This window comes from Quercus lobata, chromosome 9 (genome assembly GCF_001633185.2).
Source record: "Quercus lobata isolate SW786 chromosome 9, ValleyOak3.0 Primary Assembly, whole genome shotgun sequence".
Lineage (NCBI taxonomy): Eukaryota > Viridiplantae > Streptophyta > Magnoliopsida > Fagales > Fagaceae > Quercus > Quercus lobata.
In genome coordinates, this window is record NC_044912.1 from 18,868,054 (window position 1) to 18,888,566 (window position 20,513).

The following is a 20,513-nucleotide window of genomic DNA, read 5'->3' on the forward strand; positions in this document are numbered from 1 at the left end:
TCAAGGTGGTCCTGTGACCACCCTAAACTCCATGTGGAGCCACCAATGGGCGTGCTCTTCTTTGTCATCCTCTTCACTATCTTCGTCATCTAATAAGGACGAAAGAATCTCTTCACCATCTATTTGCACATAGATAGAACTAAGAATGATGTTAAGGATGTGGGAAATCTTGGGCCACTCCTCTCCTGTCCCTCTTTCGCAGTGTTCTGAGAGATTGTACGAAAAATAGATCTCCAATTTTTGTAATGGAGTTGTACAAAAGAAGTTTGGCAGCAACTTTAACTTTGGGCATTCCCAGATTCTCAAATGTTGAAAACGTGGCATTATAGTGAATTTGTTACACTCTTCTTCTTCTTCTCCTCCAATCCCATTCCATTCTTCCCATTCATCCAAATCCCCAAATTCGAGAGATATCAAATTTGGGAATAGTGTTATTATTATATCACCTTTCTCCTTCTCTTTGGATTCTTCTATTTCCATAAATTCAGCCCTAACTTTTTCAATATTTTAACTGTCGATATATCCAATGATTCGAGGAATTGAAGTTTCCCTAAAGGAGGCAAACAATTGAATAAATAAACAATTGAATTGGATTAGATGGTACCAACGAAATCTAGTACAGTGAGAAACCCCATTTATTAGGGAATTATTATTGAATTAACCGATCAACTTGCTTTTCTATTGAACATTTTTTTTATTTCAATAATTTTCACACAAAAAATTTTGACATATTATATTTTATAATGAGAATAAATCCTACTACTTCTGATCTTAAGGTTTTTGCACTTGAAAAAAAAAAAAAAAAAAACACCAAACCTAGGACGTATAGCTCAAATCATTGGTCCAGTACTGGATGTAACTTTCCCCCACCCCCCTCAAAAAATGCCTAATATTTACAATGCTCAGGTAGTTAAGTGTCAAGATACTATCGGTCAACAAATTAATGTGACTTGTGAAGTACAACAATTATTAGGAAATAATCTAGTTAGAGCTGTAGCTATGAGTGCTACATATGGTCTAATGAGAGGAATGGTAGTGATTGACACCAAAGTTCCTTTAAGCATTCCGGTCAGCGGAGCAACTTTAGGACGATTTTCAACTTGCTTAGAGAGCCCATTACAATCTAGGTCCTATAGATACTCACACAACATCACCTGTTCCTCTTTTTCTTTTTTCTCTCTCTTTCTCTTTTTCTTTTTTCCCCTGTCATTTGTTGTTATATATATATTTTATCCCCCTATTCGAATTACCAATGTTATATATATATATATATATATATATATATTTCCCCTTATTCGAATTACCAATAATTTCATTCTCCTTTTTTCATTTGTTCTTTTTTTTTTTTTTTCCTTTTTTCCCTGTCATTTATTGTTCTTTTTTTTATTCTTGCTCAAATTACCAAAAAGTGCAATATGTAGGAATCAATAGAAAATGTAAAATCCCTTATGATACAACAAATCCAACTCAATTATTGATAGAATAAATATGTCTATCGTTTATTAAAATCTCTCTTTTGATTCAATATTGTGGTGTAATGTCTCATTCCTGTTTCCAATGAAAAAATAAATCAGAAAATTGATTTTTGTTCAAACAGAAATCTTATTGGAATTGTCCATATCTACTTCACCCTTTGGAACTATATCACATCCTCTGTTTTTTCCGTTGTTCAAATTACCATAGCAATTTCTTTTTTCATCATTTGTTCTTCTTTTTTCCTACTTGAATTACCAAAAAGAGCAATTCACAAGAATAAATAGAAAAGGTAAATCCCTTATGATACAATAGATTTGGCTTGGTTATTGATAGAGTGAAAATATTCTCCATTCCTTGAAATTACTCTTCTGATTAAAAATCGTGGTGTAACATGTACCCTTTCCTATTTCAGTCACGAAATAAATCAAAAATTAGATTTTTGTTCAAAAATTAAATCTTATTGGAATTATCCATTTCCAGCTCATCCTTCAAAACTATATCACATCTCAGATTGAGTGAACTAGGATGAATTGAGATGATATTTTGTAAATAAGTAATTACCTTGAATATATTAACTATTTCTTTATTTTCCAATAGCTTGGAAGTTACAACAGAAAAATCTTGTTCTTTTTTCAACAATTCTGATCTCTAGTGGACCTTTCAGTATGATTCAAACAGTGTCTCAACTACAATGTTTTTAGATGAGTTATTATCATAACCTTATTTTGTTTTTAAAAATTAAGTCTTGCAAAAAGCATAATTTTATCTTAAAAATTTATAAATAAATTGGTAATAAAAATAAGTTAACATTTTTAGTTAAAATATACAAACCCTAAGGGTTAACCATATACTTTTGAACTCAACACTCCTTACCAAGAGTCTTCTAAAAAACACTTTCATGATTAAGTTATTTTCGAAATAGACAAGAGTTTTGTATTTCTTAAGCACCACTCGGTATTTCAAATAGAGATATTTAGAGTTAAAATGCCCCACCCCAAAAATTGATAAAATAAATAAATAAATTGATTCTTCTAAAAGAAACCAAATTTATTGTTAGGTTCGAAGAAAACTCTTATATGAAGCATAAAAGGAAAAAATTTACTTAAAGAGCGTTTGTAAGCCTAAGTTTGGAATCTCAACAAAATATGCATCTCACATTATATTATAAAAAATATAATAACAAACTACAAATTTCTTCTAAGAAACCTTTCATTATAGAGAGAGAGAGCAAGGTTTCCAATCCATCAAGTTTTGTTAGGTCAGGGAGAGAATGGAGCCGAAATTTGAATAGCAAACGCAGTGTTCAAGTGAAGAAGAAGCAAAGCTGGTACGGAGTGTGAAGAAATTTAAGGATGACTCTCGAGATAAACCTTTCGTTCCTCCTCATAAACAGGTAAGTTATAAAGATAGTTTAATCGATGACATTCTTGGTGCTTATGCCCAGGCCTTCAGCTTTGATACAGCTGAAGAAATTGAGGAAGAATCAGACTCGGAACTGGATGAGCTTGTTGAGGGTATGGTGGATGTCAAGCTCTCAAAGGAAACTAAAGCTCATATTAGAGCTCCATGGACAAAGGCCTTGATTGTGAAAGTGTATGGTAAATCTGTAGGATACAGTTATCTCACTTTCAAGATCAACACCTTATGGAAACTTAGTGCTAGGATGGACTGTGTTAATCTTGGGCATGATTTTTTCCTCATAAAATTCAGTGATGATTCAAACTATGACAGAGTGCTCTGTGGTGGTCTTTGGTTTATTGGGGAGCACTTTCTTGCCATTAAACCTTGGGAGCCATACTTCAAGGCTTCAGAAGCCACTTTTTCTGCTGTGGTTGTGTGGATTCGATTTCCTGAGCTCCCTATAGAGTTCTATGACTCCTCTATCCTTAGAGAAATTGGAAGTGCCATTGGGCCTGTTCTTAGGATTGAGGTTGACCCAGCTTCTCATGCAGCTTCTCATGATGATGGGAGTCGTATGGGGCAACCTAAAGACACCAACTACGGAGAATGGATGCTAGTCACAAAAAAAAAAAAAAAGGCCAGTTCAGATGGGACGAGGTATTGGGAATAAAAGTCCTAGTCAGTAACCTGATGCTAATTCCAAACCAACTAAGGGCAAAAAAGGCTTTTTCAGTAGCAACATGACGCCTTTTAGCCCTGAGTTGACATTTCAATTTAAAGTTGGTTAGGCCTTAGGAGCCGTTGAAATTGTGGGTAACACCTCTGAGCCACATGATCTTGTAGGATCTTACATGCTTAATAGACGTGCTAAAGGTGCCATGTGCAACAACAACGTCAATCTGAATGCATTGAGTCGTGGGCATGATGTGCAATTGGAATAGAGGGCAGATCAAGTAAATAGAAAAGGGAAAGCCACTTTGTCTTCTCATGATAAAAAGAGCTCACATGTGAAAGGAATTAAATCTTTGAAGAGGCCTAACCCAGACCCATCCTTTAGCCAAAAGTCATTCTCGCCTGAGGGTAGTTCCAACTTTGCAAATGTCTCATTCCGATCATCCCTCTCTCCCTTTACCTTCAACGGGTTGGGTGATATGGCATAGAAACAAAGCCATTGCCATTCCAGACGAGGTGATAGCTCAGATCAGAGCTGCTCCGACGGACACGTTGGGGTGGTTCGACAAGGAATTGAATGCAGCATGGAGGCATATTCTTCCGATAATCCCAACAAGTGTAAGAACTGGGAATTTGCGGTTGGACCATCTGGCATGGGAAGCAACTTCGAATCCATGGTGAAGTTTCTCACGGATGTGCCACTAATCTCGATGAAGGAAGCACAAGAGTTGAACGAGCTCAGGAGGCCATTGGTAATGCCTCACTTGGACAAATTCGAGTGGTTGATACAGGAGAGGAAAGTGATAGACTTTAAGGGCTTGGCTATATCCCACATGGGGAATTTTCCCACATTGAAGTTGTTCCAAACTCTTAACCAAGCCAAGAAGTGCGATCTACTCTTGTGTTGCAGAGAGGACATTTAGGGAATTCTGACTTATATGACGGTGTGGAAGCCGAAATGGGTGGCATCCAAGGACCTGCTAAGGAGGTTAGGATGGAGCATGATTGCCACAGCCAGGATGGGAACTAAACCAGTGGAAATCCCCAATAACCATTGTGCAAAGATGAATATATTACTGTGGAATTGTAGAGGTCCTCTGGGGTTGGATTTTAAGAGACGTGTGTTAGAAATGATGGTGAATCACTTTCCATCTATCTTGATCATCACAGAGACTAGAGTTAGTGGTGACCGAGTTGCTTGAATCATTGAGATCTCCCCTTTGATGGTTTCTTCACAACAGAGACTATTGGCTATGCGGGTAGCCTTTGGCTCCTATGGAAAAGAGATGAGGTTGATATAATTGTACTCTCAGTAATAGAACAAGAGAATCATGCAACCATTCAGGTACGCAACTCTAACCTTACCTAGCTTATCTCCCCTATATATGCTAGTCCTCGTTTGGTTGAGGGGAAAAATTTGTGGTCTAACTTATCTAAGGTTGCATAACTTCATAAATTGCCCTGATTATTGCTTGGAGACTTTAATGAGGTCCTTTGTGGCGAGGATAAATTTGGGGGTAAGAGGGTCAATCTGAATAAAGCCCTTGAGTTTAAAGATTGTCTGGATGCTTGTGATCTTTTGGACCTTGGGTTTTCTGGGCCTAAATTCACTTGGTCTAACTTAAGATAAATTACTAACTTGGTTTTGGAGCGCATTGATAGGTGCTTTGCAAATTCTAAGTGGAGGGTTCTTTTACCTGAAGCATCTGTAACCCACTTGCCTAGGGTATTTTCAGACCATTGCCTGGTTCTCCTTGAGCTCTATAGACCCCCCCTGCTGAGCTAGCTAGGGCAAAAAATATTGTCCTCCTTGCTAAGCTCAATTAGAGACTTTACCATGAGAAGGATGCACTATGGATGAAAGTTATTCTGAATAAATATTGCTCATGGACAAGAAGGATTTCCAAAGATCCCGATAAGCTTCCATGTTCCTCTGTGTGGACTGCCTTCATGGCGGGCTTTCCTGTTTTTGAAAAAGGGGTTTGTTGGAATGCTGGCACCAACTCAAAGCTTCATTTTTGGGGAAGTAAATGGATGAAAGGGGGCTCAGTTAGGGAGCTGATTGAAGGTCCGCTCACACAATTTGATTCTGAGTTAACAATTGCAAATGTTTTTCAAGAAGGCAGATGGTGTTGGGAGAAACTTTCCTTTGTTTTGCCAAAGGAAGTGTTGGAAAAAATCCTAGCTGTTCCTATGCAAATGTTTGGTGAGAAAGAGGACACACTAGTTTGGAAACTTTCCCAAAATGGGGAATTCAGTGCAGCCTCGGCATATGACCTGGCAAGAAACAATGGAACAAGCCCCAGCGCCTTTTCCAAAGATTGGCTGTGGAAAATTGAAAACATACCAAAAATCCAACATTTCATATGGCTTTGCTTTCACAGCAGTATACTGATGCGAAAAACTCTTGCTGACAAAGGCATTACCTGCCACACGGCATGCCCCCTTTGCCATAGCCATAAGGAATCCATCATCCACCTCTTAAGAAATTGTTCCTTTGCGCTTAAATTTTGGAAGGAATTGGGTACACCCCAAATTTTCTCTAACTTTCTTCACTTGAATCTGTTGGACTGGATCAAGCAAAACTGTTTATGCAGTAACCAAATTCTTGCTAACGGCTTTTCCTGGAATATTCAATTTCCATTTGCTATCTGGTGCTTATGGAGGCATAGAAATAATGTAGTTTTTGAAAATGCCCCTGTCAATCCCAACCTTCACTTGATGTGTATCCAACTAGCACGTGAATTCTTCTATTGTGTGAGCAAGAGGCATAAAATTAGGCACTGCACTGTCAACCCGATTTGCTAGAACAAACCAGATCAATGGTGGTTCAAGTTGAATTCTGATGGGGCGTCGCAGGGGAATCCGGGACATGCTGGTGGGGGCGGTCTCATTCGTGACCATGATGGGAAGTGGGTTAAGGGTTACATGAGGAATATTGGGCAGGCTACAAGTGTGGCTGCTGGAATTTGGGCCTTGAGATGAGTTGATGCTTGCGGCCCCAACTTGGCATTAACCACCTGCATGTTGAATTAGATGCCCAAATTGTTGTAAAACTTGTGCTGTCTAAGAAAGCTATTAATAACTCATGTGCTGCTCTGCTCAATGACTGCAGGTACCTCCTGGAGCAGTTCCAGCATGTCAAGGTCACCCATGTGTTTAAGGAGGCAAATAGATGCGCCGATAACCTTGCTAGAGCAGGCTGTTCTTTTTCTGGAAATTTTGTTGTACTTAATGTCATATTTTAAATGCGGATGCTGATGGTTTGTATACTCTAAGGCTTTCAGCCAGAACATCGCCTTTTATGGTTAGTTAATATTATTGCAAAACCTTCCTAACCCAAAAAAAAAAAAAAAAAACCCCTTTCATTACGTAAGAAAAGAAAAGAAAAGAAAATGATTGTTTGGTTTGGAGAAAACTATTATATTAAATAACGTTTCGTAAGCCTGTATTTGTATTCTCAACAAAATATGCATCTTATAATATATCGTAACAAATATAATAAAAGCTTTTTTTTCCTTTTCTAGAGAAGCAAATATAATAAAAGTTGGGTCCAAGATGTCATGGCTGCACCAAATGACTAACTTCTCTAAGAGACAAGTGTGTACACACTCTTATTTATTTATTTATTTTATTCACAAAATAAACTTTATGCCAATAGTTTACTCGAAATAAAATTTTACTTATAAAGTTTCATGAAATTTTAAATTAAATTTCAACTAAAATTCAATTACCAAAAGTATCCATAGTTTACTCTGTATAAAACTCTATTGCCAACGTTTTAAAATTTTATTACAAAAGTTTCCAATAAGTCAAAACAAAAATTAATATTTTATTCTATTTTATTCTAACTATATATTTCATTTTTATTTCTAATATAGTACAATTTACACATCACATATCGTGCTTGCGCCAAGAAACTCAATATATGCATGCATTACACATTGTAAAATTAATATTTTACTTTTCTAGTTTATTAGTTTTGTTTCGATTCATGTAATGAGTTGAGGGAAATCTTTTCAAACCGGTTTTGTCAGTACTTTTATACTCTTTGTGGGCCTAAATTAATCAAAATTCACACGGGCCGAACCGAACCCCAGGTCCCCAGCCCAAAATGCATTCGCCCAAGGACACCTCCGTCAATATATAAAATGTTAAGGACAAAAACCATAATCTAAACTCACTATATAAACCCTAGCAATCCTCATCTTCCTTCAAACTAAGAAGCCTAGGGTTTCCGCAGCTCACCTCCCCAGAAGAACCTCACAGAGCTCCACTTCCTCCGCCACCACGCCACGCCACCATGGGTCGCATGCACAGCCGCGGGTACCTCTATCTCTCTCTCTATATATATGTGTGTGTTTGTGTGTATGTGTGTTTGGATTTGAATGTGATTTGTCGTTTCTGTGATTTTTCAGTAAGGGTATTTCAGCCTCAGCATTGCCATACAAGAGAACTCCACCGAGTTGGCTCAAGATCTCTCCTCAAGATGTACTTTTTCAAAACCCTAATTCTGTCTCTCTCTCTCTGTGATTTGTGTATTTGTGTGTCATTTCTGTTCGAGTGTTAATGGTGGTGGAAATATATAGGTGGAGGAGAACATATGCAAGTTCGCCAAGAAGGGTTTGACACCATCACAGATCGGTGTGATTCTTCGTGACTCTCACGGTATCGCTCAAGTTAAGAGCGTCACCGGAAGCAAGATCCTCCGTGTTCTCAAGGCTCACGGTGCGTTTTTTTTCTTTTTTTTGAGCTGTGTAGTGTGCTACAATTTGGTTGAGAAATGATAGATAGGTAGTTGTCATTGTGAATAAGAGGAGAAATTATATGGTATACGCATTCGTTTTTTTTTTCCTTCATATATATTTTATAATAAAAGATAAACAGTTACGATTAGGTGCTGTTTGGGTTCTGAGAAAAAATTGTTTGCTATGATGCTTGTGTTTGAATTCTGAGAAAATTTTGTTTGGTTTTGGAGAGAAAATGTAGTGTGGCACCATTAGGTACTGTAATTATATGTGTACTGTAGAATGAAGAAACAGAATTCCGATTATAGTATTTAAGCAAATGAGTAGCTGAAGAAGTTATCATTGATCTATATAAGAACATGATTATTGATAGATATCGCTGTTACTTATTAGCTGAATTAAAAAAAAAAATGTTACTATATGTGAGGAGTGGAAGAGTTGTTAGATATGAAGAAGAGTTTTATGTGTTTTCTGTATTTGTGTAGTTAAAGAAAAGGGGTTATTAGATGAACCCCAGAATGCTGAGATCGTATTAGAGCTAGCTTGAGCTGTGGGTTTTTTTATTTTATTCATTAACTGTTGGTATTTGTATATGAAAATGCTGAGATTATAAGGAATTAATTGATGAACCCCATATGTTGGAATTGAAATTGAGCTAGCTTGACATGAGGATATAATTTTTTTAATACTTATACAGTTCAAAAATGGTTATCTCGGAATTTAAAGAAACTATTTGATGAACCCCAGATGTTGGAATCTAATATGAGCTAGCTATCAATGGATTTTGTAATTACTTGTTGGGTTTGCGAATTAAAATGTATGTAGCATTTGTCATTTGATTCAAGTTTCAGGCAAAAAATTCTTTCAAATAATTGGTATTTTGTAGTGATCTTCTCACATATAAGTGGGTCCCTCATTTGTGGATCCTTCATGCATGTGAAAGTGATGGTGCATATACTGTTATACAAGATATCATCTCTATTTTGAAATGTTGAGGTTTGGTTTTTGTGGGTTTTTAATGTTTTTTTTCTTTCATTTTGGTTAGGTCTTGCACCAGAAATTCCAGAGGACCTGTACCATCTCATCAAGAAGGCTGTGTCAATTCGTAAGCATTTGGAGAGGAATAGGAAGGATAAGGATTCAAAGTTCAGGTTGATTCTGGTTGAGAGCAGGATTCACAGGCTTGCTCGCTACTACAAGAAAACAAAGAAGCTTCCTCCAGTCTGGAAATAGTAAGTCTTCTTGTAATATGTCAACATTTCTCTAGATACTCGGGGTATAGTTTAATGATTAATTTATAAGTGAGTAATTGATTATCTTGTTGCTTTGCATTTATATATTTTAATTAGGGTTTTTATATTTTGGGTTTTTTCTGTTCTTTGAATCTTTAATTTAATTGAAAGCTAAAATTACTGAAAATTTTATTTTTTAATTTGCTCTATGGCTTCTTATGTTGGAGATCTGATCTGTGCTTTGGGAGCTTCAAATTGTTTGAATCTTATTGCTAACGTTATCATTGAAGGCTTGTGCATAAAAGAAATTGAAATCTTGTATTGTTGTTGTATGTTCTAATGCATTTATTTCCTTATTATTTTGTGTGGTTGAAGGGCTTGGTTTGGGTAGAGGAGCGGTCTTGAGAAATTATAGGTGTATCATGTATGAATATGCTGCTTATGGCTGTGATGTCGTTCAATAGGTTGTGGTGATTTTTTTATTGGTTTTCCTTTGGGGAAAGATTAAAGCATATTTATAGCTAGGGGAGTTTTAACTCTGTTGACTTTGTTCAAGTTGCCCAACGAAAGATTATTAAAAATTAGATACTGTGATTTTAGTGTGTTACCTGCCATCAGATTTTATTGATTCTATTCTTACTGTGGATTGAAATTGCATATCAGTTGGATGTGAATCCGGTGCACAGTTGTGTTTTCTTATTTTACTCCATCTTCCCTGCTGATTTTTTCTTGTGGACCTAAAGAACTGCGTCACTAACCAACCTGTTATTTATGCAGCGAGTCAACCACCGCCAGTACCCTTGTTGCTTAAATGAAGTATGTAGCTCAGCATATTTTTAGTTATCCTTGGAGGTACGGGTATTCTGTGTTGGCAAGATGGGTCTTCAAATTCCAGAAAGATTTGTCCAGACAATTTATAACTATCAGAAGATTTTGTTGTGCTTCTATAATAGTAGTGAAATTTGAACCAAAGATTTTGTATTTGGATTTTGTTGTTTATTTAGTTGTGTTTTTGTACTTCCATTTTTAACTTTTGTGGTCTAGTAGTTTTTAATTCTAAACCTTTTGGTTTTAGAGATATATAAATCCTTAATTTTGCTTCAATTTTAATTTACAATTATTTGTTAGTTTCTCTGTGAAACAGAGCTGAAGGCTTAAATTTTAACTTAAAATTATTTGTTAGGCCATCTGTTAAGGCATACTCGGCTATTTTTCGTAGAATACTTCCATGGCTAAAGTTAAAAATTGGGCCATTGGAATATTATATCTTCGGATATTTTTTTGTAAGAGTATTACCCACCCCCCCCAAAATAGGTGTCATCTTATTGAATCCCTATAAATTTTGGGCTTAGTTGAACATTTGTTCCATTTTCAGTGCCTAATTCTGGTGTCCGAGGAATCGATGTAGGGACGATTTTAATACACCTTTAAAAGGTTAAAAACTGAGTTAAAATATTTTATTTGTTTATTTTTATTTTTATTTTTTTGGGTAAAATTTTTTTGAAGGAAAAGAGTCTCAATTTCTAAAGCCGGTCTGTTTAAATATTGTTTATTTGTTGAACTGAGTGCTGAAAACACTAGTAAAATAATTTTTAAAAGTAGGAATAGTGACCCAAAAATGCATGATCCGTTTTGTTGAGTTTGGTGCTTTTATGTACGGTGCTGTGGATCCTAAAAAAAGGCCCAAAAAAACGCCCAATGCATCTGAAACGCTGGGCAAACGCACACCTAATTTGTCGGCCCTTTCTTTTCTTTTTTCTTTTAATGAACTTATAACTGGATTGTTTTAGTAACTAAGGTGGGTTCAGATGGCTTATATGATGACTTGAGCTCATCTAATTGGCAAGCTTGTTCTGGTAGTCTTGCAAATGATCATTGGATAAAATTTGAAATCAAGCCAAGTGGGATAGGGACTCGAAAGTCGAAACCAAGTTCTCTTCTAGAGAAGAAGTGGATAATGTCAATCAAATACAAGTTACACAAGTTCAACACCATATAACTTAAATCCAACGCATAAATGATAATTTGATACCACATAGAAAAAGTGTCTAATTATGCCCAGTAGTTTCATAGAGTAACTTTGAATATATATATATATATATATATATATATATTCCCACCAATACGATGCTTCTGAAGATTCTCAATAATAGTGTTCATTTGGTTTCCTTTGGCACAAAAGGACAACAATGATGAAGTCTAGACCCTTGAATTGAAGGCTTCTAAACTCTACGTATCCTCCGTATGATTCTCCAAAAATTTGAGTCAAAAAATGGAAAAATTCACTTTTTATTATTCATCTATCACTATTCACCTGTTACTGTTCATCCGTTACTATTCACCTGTTACTATTCATGATACTGTTTACTCCGAATTTTGCCTATTTAAGGGGGGTTGTCCCTTAAGTTTAAAACAGGTTTTTTATTTCCCAAAGGTTTTCTTTCGAAGAGAACTTGCTTAGAGAACTTCCTCTTAGAACTATTTCCTTCTTAAGAGTCTTTCTTTGAGAGAGTTCCTTGTTTCACTTAGCATTTCCTACTACCTTATAATCTTGTATCTAGAACTAGTACAAGTCTTGTAACTATTAACCTGTTCTCTTGAGATCTTGTAATTACTACTATTATTGTAAGTGTTTTGTGCTATTTTCAATAACAAGAATTTTCAGTTTTCTGTTCATTATACTACTTGTTGCTACCGCCATCTTGGACGGTTCTAAATTTTTATTGCTTTCATATATACTGCATGACTGGTTCTACCGTCTTACTACTGCTTTTAAATTACTTTGATTATAGCTACAATATCCTAGCAATGGCATTGGCATGGGGTCTGGGACCAAAAACATAAATTCTATCTGTGCTTCCTATGAAATGATAATCTTTCCATAGGTTCTGAGCAACATCAAGAATTTGATTATTAAAATAATTTTTCCAACATTTTGCAAGAGCAAAAGGATCCTTGAAGGACAAGTGAGAATTTCCTTCAAGCCATTGCCCTTGGTGAGTGTGACCATCGATGAGAATGAGATGTTTTGAGGGCTGGACATTCATCCAATTATCTCTTTTCCATTTTGGCAAAGTGCTCCAGCATCTTATGGAAACAAAAGATCAAATGGAAGAGCTTTCAAACCCTTTAATAGCAGTTTGAATAATTTGTGGAAGCTGATTGGCCTGTTTATAGCTTGTTAATTTTATGAACCTGATAAAGCCATATTCAAACATTTGAGAAAGCCAGTTAGGATCCCTATCATCATCATCATCTAAATCATTATCAACAACATATGAACCATCATCATAATTAATCAAGAGACCAGGAAATTGATATTTCTTTTCATACACTCTAAGACTACTCCCAAAGTGTTCTTCCCAGTCTAGTTGGATAAATACATTATCAGATTCATCCAATTCATCAGGATCAGGAATATTAGCTGTAACAAGTTTCTTGAAATATTTGAACCATAGGTCAAAAGACCTAAACATAGCCTTGCTTTTCAGTGTACGAGATTGTATATCCGTCGGCAAGTTGGCAATAGCACTTCTTAACAGAGATTGGGTCTTAAGACTTAATCTAGCATAATCAGTGCCCATTATAGTTTTTATCCATTAAATGGATTTCCTCTTTGCCAAAGAGTTGACTAATGTAAGCTTCAAGGTGGCTTTTAAAAGTCTCATTTTTTGAAACAAGGTTGGTATCAACGGGGCCATTTTCGGAAACAATGTTGGCATAATTGGGGTCATTTTTTGAAATAAAGTTGACATAATGGCTCATATAAACCTCATTTTGTGCAATAAGGTTAACAAAGTGGATTTCAAGTGCTCGGAGGGTTCTCAGGAAGATGTTGCGGTGGTTTCTAATAAAAGCAGCTTGAAGGTTATCAAGAATAAATTTGACATAATCTGGTAGTTCTGAATAGGTTCCATTGTGGAATTGTAACCTTTTAGACAAAACTTTTTGCAAAGCAATTATCACATCACCACTGGAATATGTCACCTCTGCCGGGACAAATTCATGAAGGGATGTTGATCCTCTAGATTTTACTCTAGAAGATGCACCTTCATGCATTTCAAAAGGTTGTCCCGCTGGGAGCCTTTTGTCTTGAGAATAGCCCTATGCTGGTGCTTTTCCCGTGTTCCTCCTCTCTGTCGAGGAAGTCATGATAATCCACTTACTAGTGGTATAAATATTAGTATTATTCCACTTATTAGTGGTACTTATCCACGTAACATGCGTCGATTCCTGCAAAGAAATATTGATAATGTTAGGACAATCGATAGTAGTTAACATTTTGGTGCTATGAGTATTACCTTTAGCAATATCTGTAAAACATTGGCAAGAACTTATCATTAGGTCTTGGATAAGCACATTAATAGGGAAGTTTTCAACATAAGACAGGTTATCAATGTGTATTTTCTCATGGCAAAAAGCATTAAGAGCATCATAGCAAACATCATCAATCAGAATTTTCTAAAAATTATCAATTTTTAACTGCAATAATTTATCAGAAAGTTGTTCAGCAATTTTCTTGTATCTTACTTCTTATTGAAGGAAGTTAAGATGTTTGGTTTCAGCATGAATCAAATTTAAAGTATCATCAATATCAATTTCAAACTTTGAAGCAAATTTGAATTTTACTTTCTGTCTAAAAGGATCAGTAGTAATTCCATCATGCTCAACAAGAAAAGGATACAAAGCATTTATAAATGGCAAACCAAGAATTACTTTATTGGTTATGTTTTTAACAAGAACAGAAGGAATCTTGAAACAGACATTATCATGACAAACATGAGCATTATTCAATTCATATTTGATCTTCATTTGGGAACCATTAGCATAAACCAATATTTCAGTTGATTTTTCAAAATATTTTGAAGGAATTAATCCTTCTTGGATACAGTTCATATCCGCACCAGAATCAATCATAGCAATAACAGTAAAATGATAATCATGAGAAACAACAATTTTAATTTTTGTAAACCATTTTGGAGGAAGCAATTTATTAACAAGATTGAGTTGGGAATTATCAATAATACCTTTATCAGCAAGAAAAGCCTATTGACTAGATTCATCTCCATCTTTGTGCTCATCTTGTTCATCATCAGATTTATTAAGATTTTTATCAATTTTTAACATTAACAATTCTTGTTTGAGATTATAGTTATCACTTTTAATGTTTTTAAACTCATTTTTTAATTCAATTATTTATTGTTTAACAACAATGATCTCATGTTGAAGATCATTAACAGTTAATTCTTTGGATTTCTTTTTATTAAATCTTTCCAAAGTTTCTTCAAAACTTACAGTTGATTTTAATTTTTTACTAGTTTCATCTTTTATCAAATTTTTCTTAAACTTATCCAGATATTCTTTTTGCAATTCAGGGTTCTGGATTTGACTTATCAATTGGATTATTAAACTTTCATTTTCTTCACTTTTAGTGAGAACATTAATAGATTTAATAACATTGCAACAAGAATCTCTACAACCAATTTTAATATTAGGTGAATCAGAAGAATCAGTAGCAGATTGATAGCAAGAATCAGATGAAGAAGAAAAATCATCTTCCAAAGAATCAGACTAATTGTTTGATTCAAGGATTCTGAATAATTCTTCTTGATCTTTATCATTAATATTTAACATGTTAAACTTATTCTTTAACTTACCAAGTTTTTGTTTGCAATCTTTACTAAAATGTCCAGGTTTACCACAGTTAAAACATCTACCATTACTTGACCTTTGTTTATCATATTTTTTAGAAACATTTTTCTTTTTAGCACAAAAATGATTAGGTTTAACAGAGTTGTTTTTGTATTTTTTATATTTTTTATGGCTATAATTTTTGTGACTTTTATCATATTTTTTCCCTTTTTGCCTAGAAAGAGCAATAGGGGGCAAACCATATTGTTCACAAAAATTACCCATTTCATATTTAGCTTTTCTCTTATTCTTTAATTGGTGTTATATATATATATATATATATATATATATCACTGCTCCACTACTCCATGCGTAAATGATGATGTTCAAAGAGATTCTTTTGGCTTTCAGTCATTTCAAAGTCTACTATTGCTTCACTGCTTCCTGATGTTCAGAGAGATTCTAATAATATCCAATTAGTTTGTTTTATCAAATGTTCCGATCTAGTCTATGTCTTCAAGTAATCTTCTATATCTCATTAACAGTCTCTTAACCAGCTACCATAATATTATTATTATTATGAGTTATAAAAATAAAAAATAAAAAATAAATGTCAATACGCGGCGTTTTGGGTCGTCATGCTTTGGAATTGGGCTCTTCACACACAGACGGTTGATTTGAAGCCCATATTGTCGTCTTCGCCTTCATACGTTTTGCAATACAATTTGGCGCTTTTACCAAAACCCCCAAAAACCCTAGGAAACCCAGAACCAGAACTGAACCACCACTCCACTAACCCTAGCCCATATTCAGAGAGAGAGAGAGAGAGAGAGAGAGAGAGGAAAAAAGCGAAAATGGTGTTAGGGTTAAGAGAATTCACAGAGAGAGTCGGAGACGGTGCCGGAGAACCCGTTCTGGACTCCGATAACGGCGAGGAGCTCATGCACGTACAGCACTCTGTCGCCATCGTTCTCGGGAATCGCCTTCCTGTTTCCCCTGGCACTCTCTACATCTCCACCAAGTACTCTCTCTCTCTCTCTCTCTCTCTCTCTCTCTCTCTCTCTGAATATGTATGTATGTATATATGTTGTGTGAATCCACTACTTTTTGCACTGGTAAAATGAAAGTGGGGATAGAAAAGAAAATTGAGGATTTTATATGTTCCTATTGGACATCAAAAAACACGAATTTTGATGAAAATTACTTTAGATTTCATCATGAGTATGGGTGAGCTGCATTCTATGAAGCATGGACACTGCAATTATTGGGATACACTTTTTTTTTTTTTTAGTTTTAATAATAAATAAAATCTATCAAAATCTTTTCAAAAACATATATAAAATCAAAAGTTTTTTTTTTTTTAATTGTCCCGAGCGTGTTTGACATTGGATTTTAGAGTGTTTGTGCTTCTTTGCTAGGAAGCACGGACATGGGTACGGTATGGCATGCCAACACAAGCAATTTTTGAAAAGTTATAACATGAAATGGCCTGTATAACACTGGTATGCCACCTAAATGAAATTTTCACGCTTCCTAGCTTCTTAGTTTATGATGCTCTTGAACCCATGACCTTGCCCTCAGTATTGTTCTTGGTGTGGAGGTGCTAAGCTAGTAGATGATATGTGATAAAATTTCTTCAATTTTTCCTATCAATAGAGTCTAAAAGGAGAATCACTGAAACAAATGTAGGCCTAGTGGTAGTCTTTGGTTTGGCTTAGGTAGTAGGTAGGGTATTCTACTTGCTTGTGTTAATGAAAAGATTTTATGCAGTGTGTTCAATGCTTCAATGTGTTGATGGGCTTTTGCAGGCAAGTTGTGTGGTTGAGTGATGTGGATAAGACCAAAGGTTATGCAGTTGATTTCTTGTCTCTGTCGTTGCATGCGGTTTCAAGGGACCCTGAGGCCTATCCCTCTCCTTGCATATATACTCAGGTACGATATTGTTAAAATCCATCAATTTACTGAGTCATCAATGATTATTTAATGATTTTGTTTCGGGTTTATCTTGTTCAAAATGTCTTATCTAGGTTAAAATGTTTATTGTCAATAAATTGGGTTAAAAAAATTATTGTTTTATGTTTTGAATTTTGGGGAATGTAGTTACCAATTTTTAAAATTCAACAATTGATGATCATGATGTACCATGACTACAGCCCAATATAGCTTTGAAACTAGGCATTTCAGGCTTTATTGCCAATGCTCTCCTTTTTGGGTGAAACATCAAACTGTCTTTTAAGTTGTATTATACTCTGAAGTATTTCAGCTTTGCATATGCTAGTGACTCTTGGCTTAGAGTTTAGAGCTTACCGTCTTTTCTTGAATTCATGATCCATATTTGATAGGATGTTGATCATGAGTTGATTATGCACCATATCTAAGGTCAACTTCTCCAAACGTGTTGGTAGGCATCTATTGTCGGCTCCCTTCATCCAATATGTTCTGGTCAAGTGATAGGTTGACTCTCAACCCAAGTTCAGCTGACCTATGATCTCCACTACTTTTTTGACCTACATGATAGAAATTTATCTGTTTAAAATTATTCTACAGAATCTCGGTAATCAAGAGCTTGCCTATTCTAACCCCTCATTCCTTGGGATTGTAATGAGTCCACGTCACGACATCATGTTACTAATAGATATACTGAGTTTGCTAAATGACCATCAAATTAGGTTGCATTTTTTAATATGCACTAGATCTATTTCACACAGACAAGGGTTTAGGAGTTTCCGCTAACTCAAACTGAACCCAATCTGTCTAGCACCAAAAAAAAGGGCACACCTAGACTCTCTAAGGTTCCAAGAAGATCTCAAAATAACTTTCAAGTCGTGCCCATATCCCTTTTCTTCAATAAAACCCAAAACAATCTTTAATGTTAAAAAAACTTTGTATCAAAAAAGAAATTTCAAATCAGTTCTGGTTGTCATGTCATTGAGCTTCGATGCAAAGAGATGATTCTGATCAATAATGAAATTCATAAATTAACGTACAGGTTATATGCTAATCAATTCCCATAAGCAAATCATATCTGGAACGTTTCCCTATATATTGGGCACATCTAAACTTTTCCATATATTTTTTTCTTTTTTAGTAAGAATTTCTCAGTATAGTTGTGTTACTTGTGTACATTGAGTCAATCTTTGCATCAATTCTGTCCCTTCTAAAATTACTAGACATCCACTTGTCTTTCTCCATTATAGAAATTTTCAACTTTATCCCCCTTTGATTTATGACATTGCTTGTTGTTTTGTTTGAAGATTGAAACGGAAGCTGATGAAGACGAGTCTGAGGGCTCAGATTCAGAAAGTAGCGATACCTTGGATTTATCCAAGATCACAGAGATGAGGCTCATTCCATCAGATCCAAGCCAATGTATTCTTCCATCTTCTCTATTTCGTCCTGCAGCTTAATACTAAAATAACTGCAATGCCCTTTTTCTTTTTTTGTTAGAACAATAATGCCATTTTGCATTTTACAGTTGTATTTTTCTTCTTGATATTGGTAAAGGGTAACTAATATCCATGTTGCTTGTGTGATAGTGGATACTCTGTTTGATATATTCTGTGAATGTGCTGAGCTCAATCCTGAACCAATTGATGGTGAGTATCATTCTTTTATACTGAATTGGACATTGTTTTGAATTTCTGATTTTTCTTGATGTTATATTAATTACGTTTTCTTCTTTAGCTGCATACCCTTTAATTTTTCGTGTATGCTTTCTTCAGGAGAAGAAGAGGAGCACAATTGGATTTTTAGTGCTGATCAAATGGTAGATGAAGTAGCAGGTATTGGGTGGACAGTTAAAATTGATGCTTGTGTGTTTGTTTGTTATTAATATACACCTTTATAACATGTTTGTATTTTCAGAGGAAGGCGATCATTTCTCTCAAGATCCAACCAACTCAATTGGTCATTCAAATGGGGATCATGACCTAGCTCGTACGGTGCTTGAGGTAGGCCTGTTGGTGCACCTTTTTTGTTGTCTTGGTGCTCCTACATTTAGTGCCATATGAAATGATAGTCTTTTTCACCATTGTATGTCCTATGATATTCATGAGTTCTCTCTCTCTCTCTCTCAATATGTACTTGATTTCTTCAAATTTTTGGTATGAGATTGAGGATTAGAGTTTCATATGATCCGGGTAGGCATTTAACTGGTGGGGGCTAGATAAAAACTTGTGAGACTGTAGATCAAATGAAGCAATGTGCAATGTGCTTAGTATCTTAGGCTGTTGTTTGAGTGCAAGAATCTTCTGAAGGCTTTGCAAGAACTTGGTAATTGATTTTTTTTTTTTTTTTTGGGGGGGGGTGTGTGGTGGGGCAACAGTATATTCTGAAGATATATTTTTTATTCTGAACAAAGTGATAGGTAGATATTTGCATTTAATATCATGATCATTGAGAAACCACATATTTTGTCCAGATCTTTCATTTAGTCGACTACATCTTTTATAATTTGTTTTGATATTGGTTATTGGTTCTTTATTGCTGGTAAGTTTGGCTAATGCAGTAATGATGATTTGATGATATACTGTATATATCTATCTGATTGCCTTTGAAAATCCGAATATTTGCAGTATCTTCCAATCCTGGTTACTTTTACACTTTTAAAACATGTTTGATTGATTTTATTTTATTCCACTACAGCTTCAAATCAACGATCAACGATTTGAGGATGCTGATGAGATGGATGATGACCATGAAAGGGGCCATCATTGAGCTTCTATTTCTTCCTATGTTGCAGCTTCTAGAGTTTTCTTTATTCTTATGTTATGTACCATTTCTTGTCCTGTACCTAGAGTCTTGCTGTATATGTGAACCATCATTGGAGGTATATTTAAAATAAACTTCCTGACAAAAGAGCAGCAATGTTACACTATTTTCTGTTTACTTTCTCTTTAACCAATTATAAGGTTTTGTGGAATCCAATTTTCAGAGTAACTAGAAGCAAGGATTTAACATGCAAATCATGAGATTTTTGAAACCTTTAATGATTAGCTTACACTATCACTTGTATTTAGTATTGACTATAAATTCGGATTTTGGACCTCATTGTAAGAATAATAAAATTTAGAGTGCGGTGGAAACAAAACAAACATAAACATACCTCCATTCATAGTTGTTTAAATGTTTGGAGAAAAAGAAGACTCACTATATAACAGTGTATATGTAAAAAGGTCTTCTAGTCTATGGCCTTTACTTCACATATTTCCTTTTGACAAAGACAGGCTATATCTCCTTTTATATCTAATTTTTTACGTATAGCTTTCATCTTTACATCATTTTGTCTTTTAATTTTTTCTAACATCTCTTTTACTATGCCTTTTCTTATCATTCTTTTTTCTTTGTCTTCATC

At 35.1% G+C, this 20,513-nt stretch overlaps 3 protein-coding genes across 3 annotated transcripts; 2 read left to right on the top strand and 1 right to left on the bottom strand.

The window, feature by feature from the left end:
* LOC115961339 lies at window positions 1-480 on the bottom strand. Its single transcript, XM_031080335.1, has one exon. It carries the CDS (start codon window positions 478-480, stop codon window positions 1-3), a length of 480 nt encoding a protein of 159 aa, XP_030936195.1.
* Window positions 481-7,753: 7,273 nt separating this feature from the next.
* On the top strand, window positions 7,754-10,639 carry LOC115961023 (40S ribosomal protein S13). The gene is made up of 5 exons (XM_031080074.1): window positions 7,754-7,875; window positions 7,968-8,040; window positions 8,139-8,277; window positions 9,343-9,529; window positions 10,307-10,639. Exons 1-5 carry the CDS (start codon window positions 7,853-7,855, stop codon window positions 10,338-10,340), a joined length of 456 nt encoding a protein of 151 aa, XP_030935934.1. The 5' UTR covers window positions 7,754-7,852; the 3' UTR covers window positions 10,341-10,639.
* Window positions 10,640-15,848: 5,209 nt separating this feature from the next.
* On the top strand, window positions 15,849-20,148 carry LOC115959079 (chloride conductance regulatory protein ICln). The gene is made up of 7 exons (XM_031077376.1): window positions 15,849-16,181; window positions 16,969-17,092; window positions 18,415-18,529; window positions 18,697-18,756; window positions 18,883-18,942; window positions 19,025-19,110; window positions 19,805-20,148. The coding sequence occupies exons 1-7, from the start codon at window positions 16,015-16,017 to the stop codon at window positions 19,874-19,876; spliced, it is 684 nt and encodes a 227-aa protein (XP_030933236.1). The 5' UTR covers window positions 15,849-16,014; the 3' UTR covers window positions 19,877-20,148.
* Window positions 20,149-20,513: the final 365 nt, after the last annotated feature.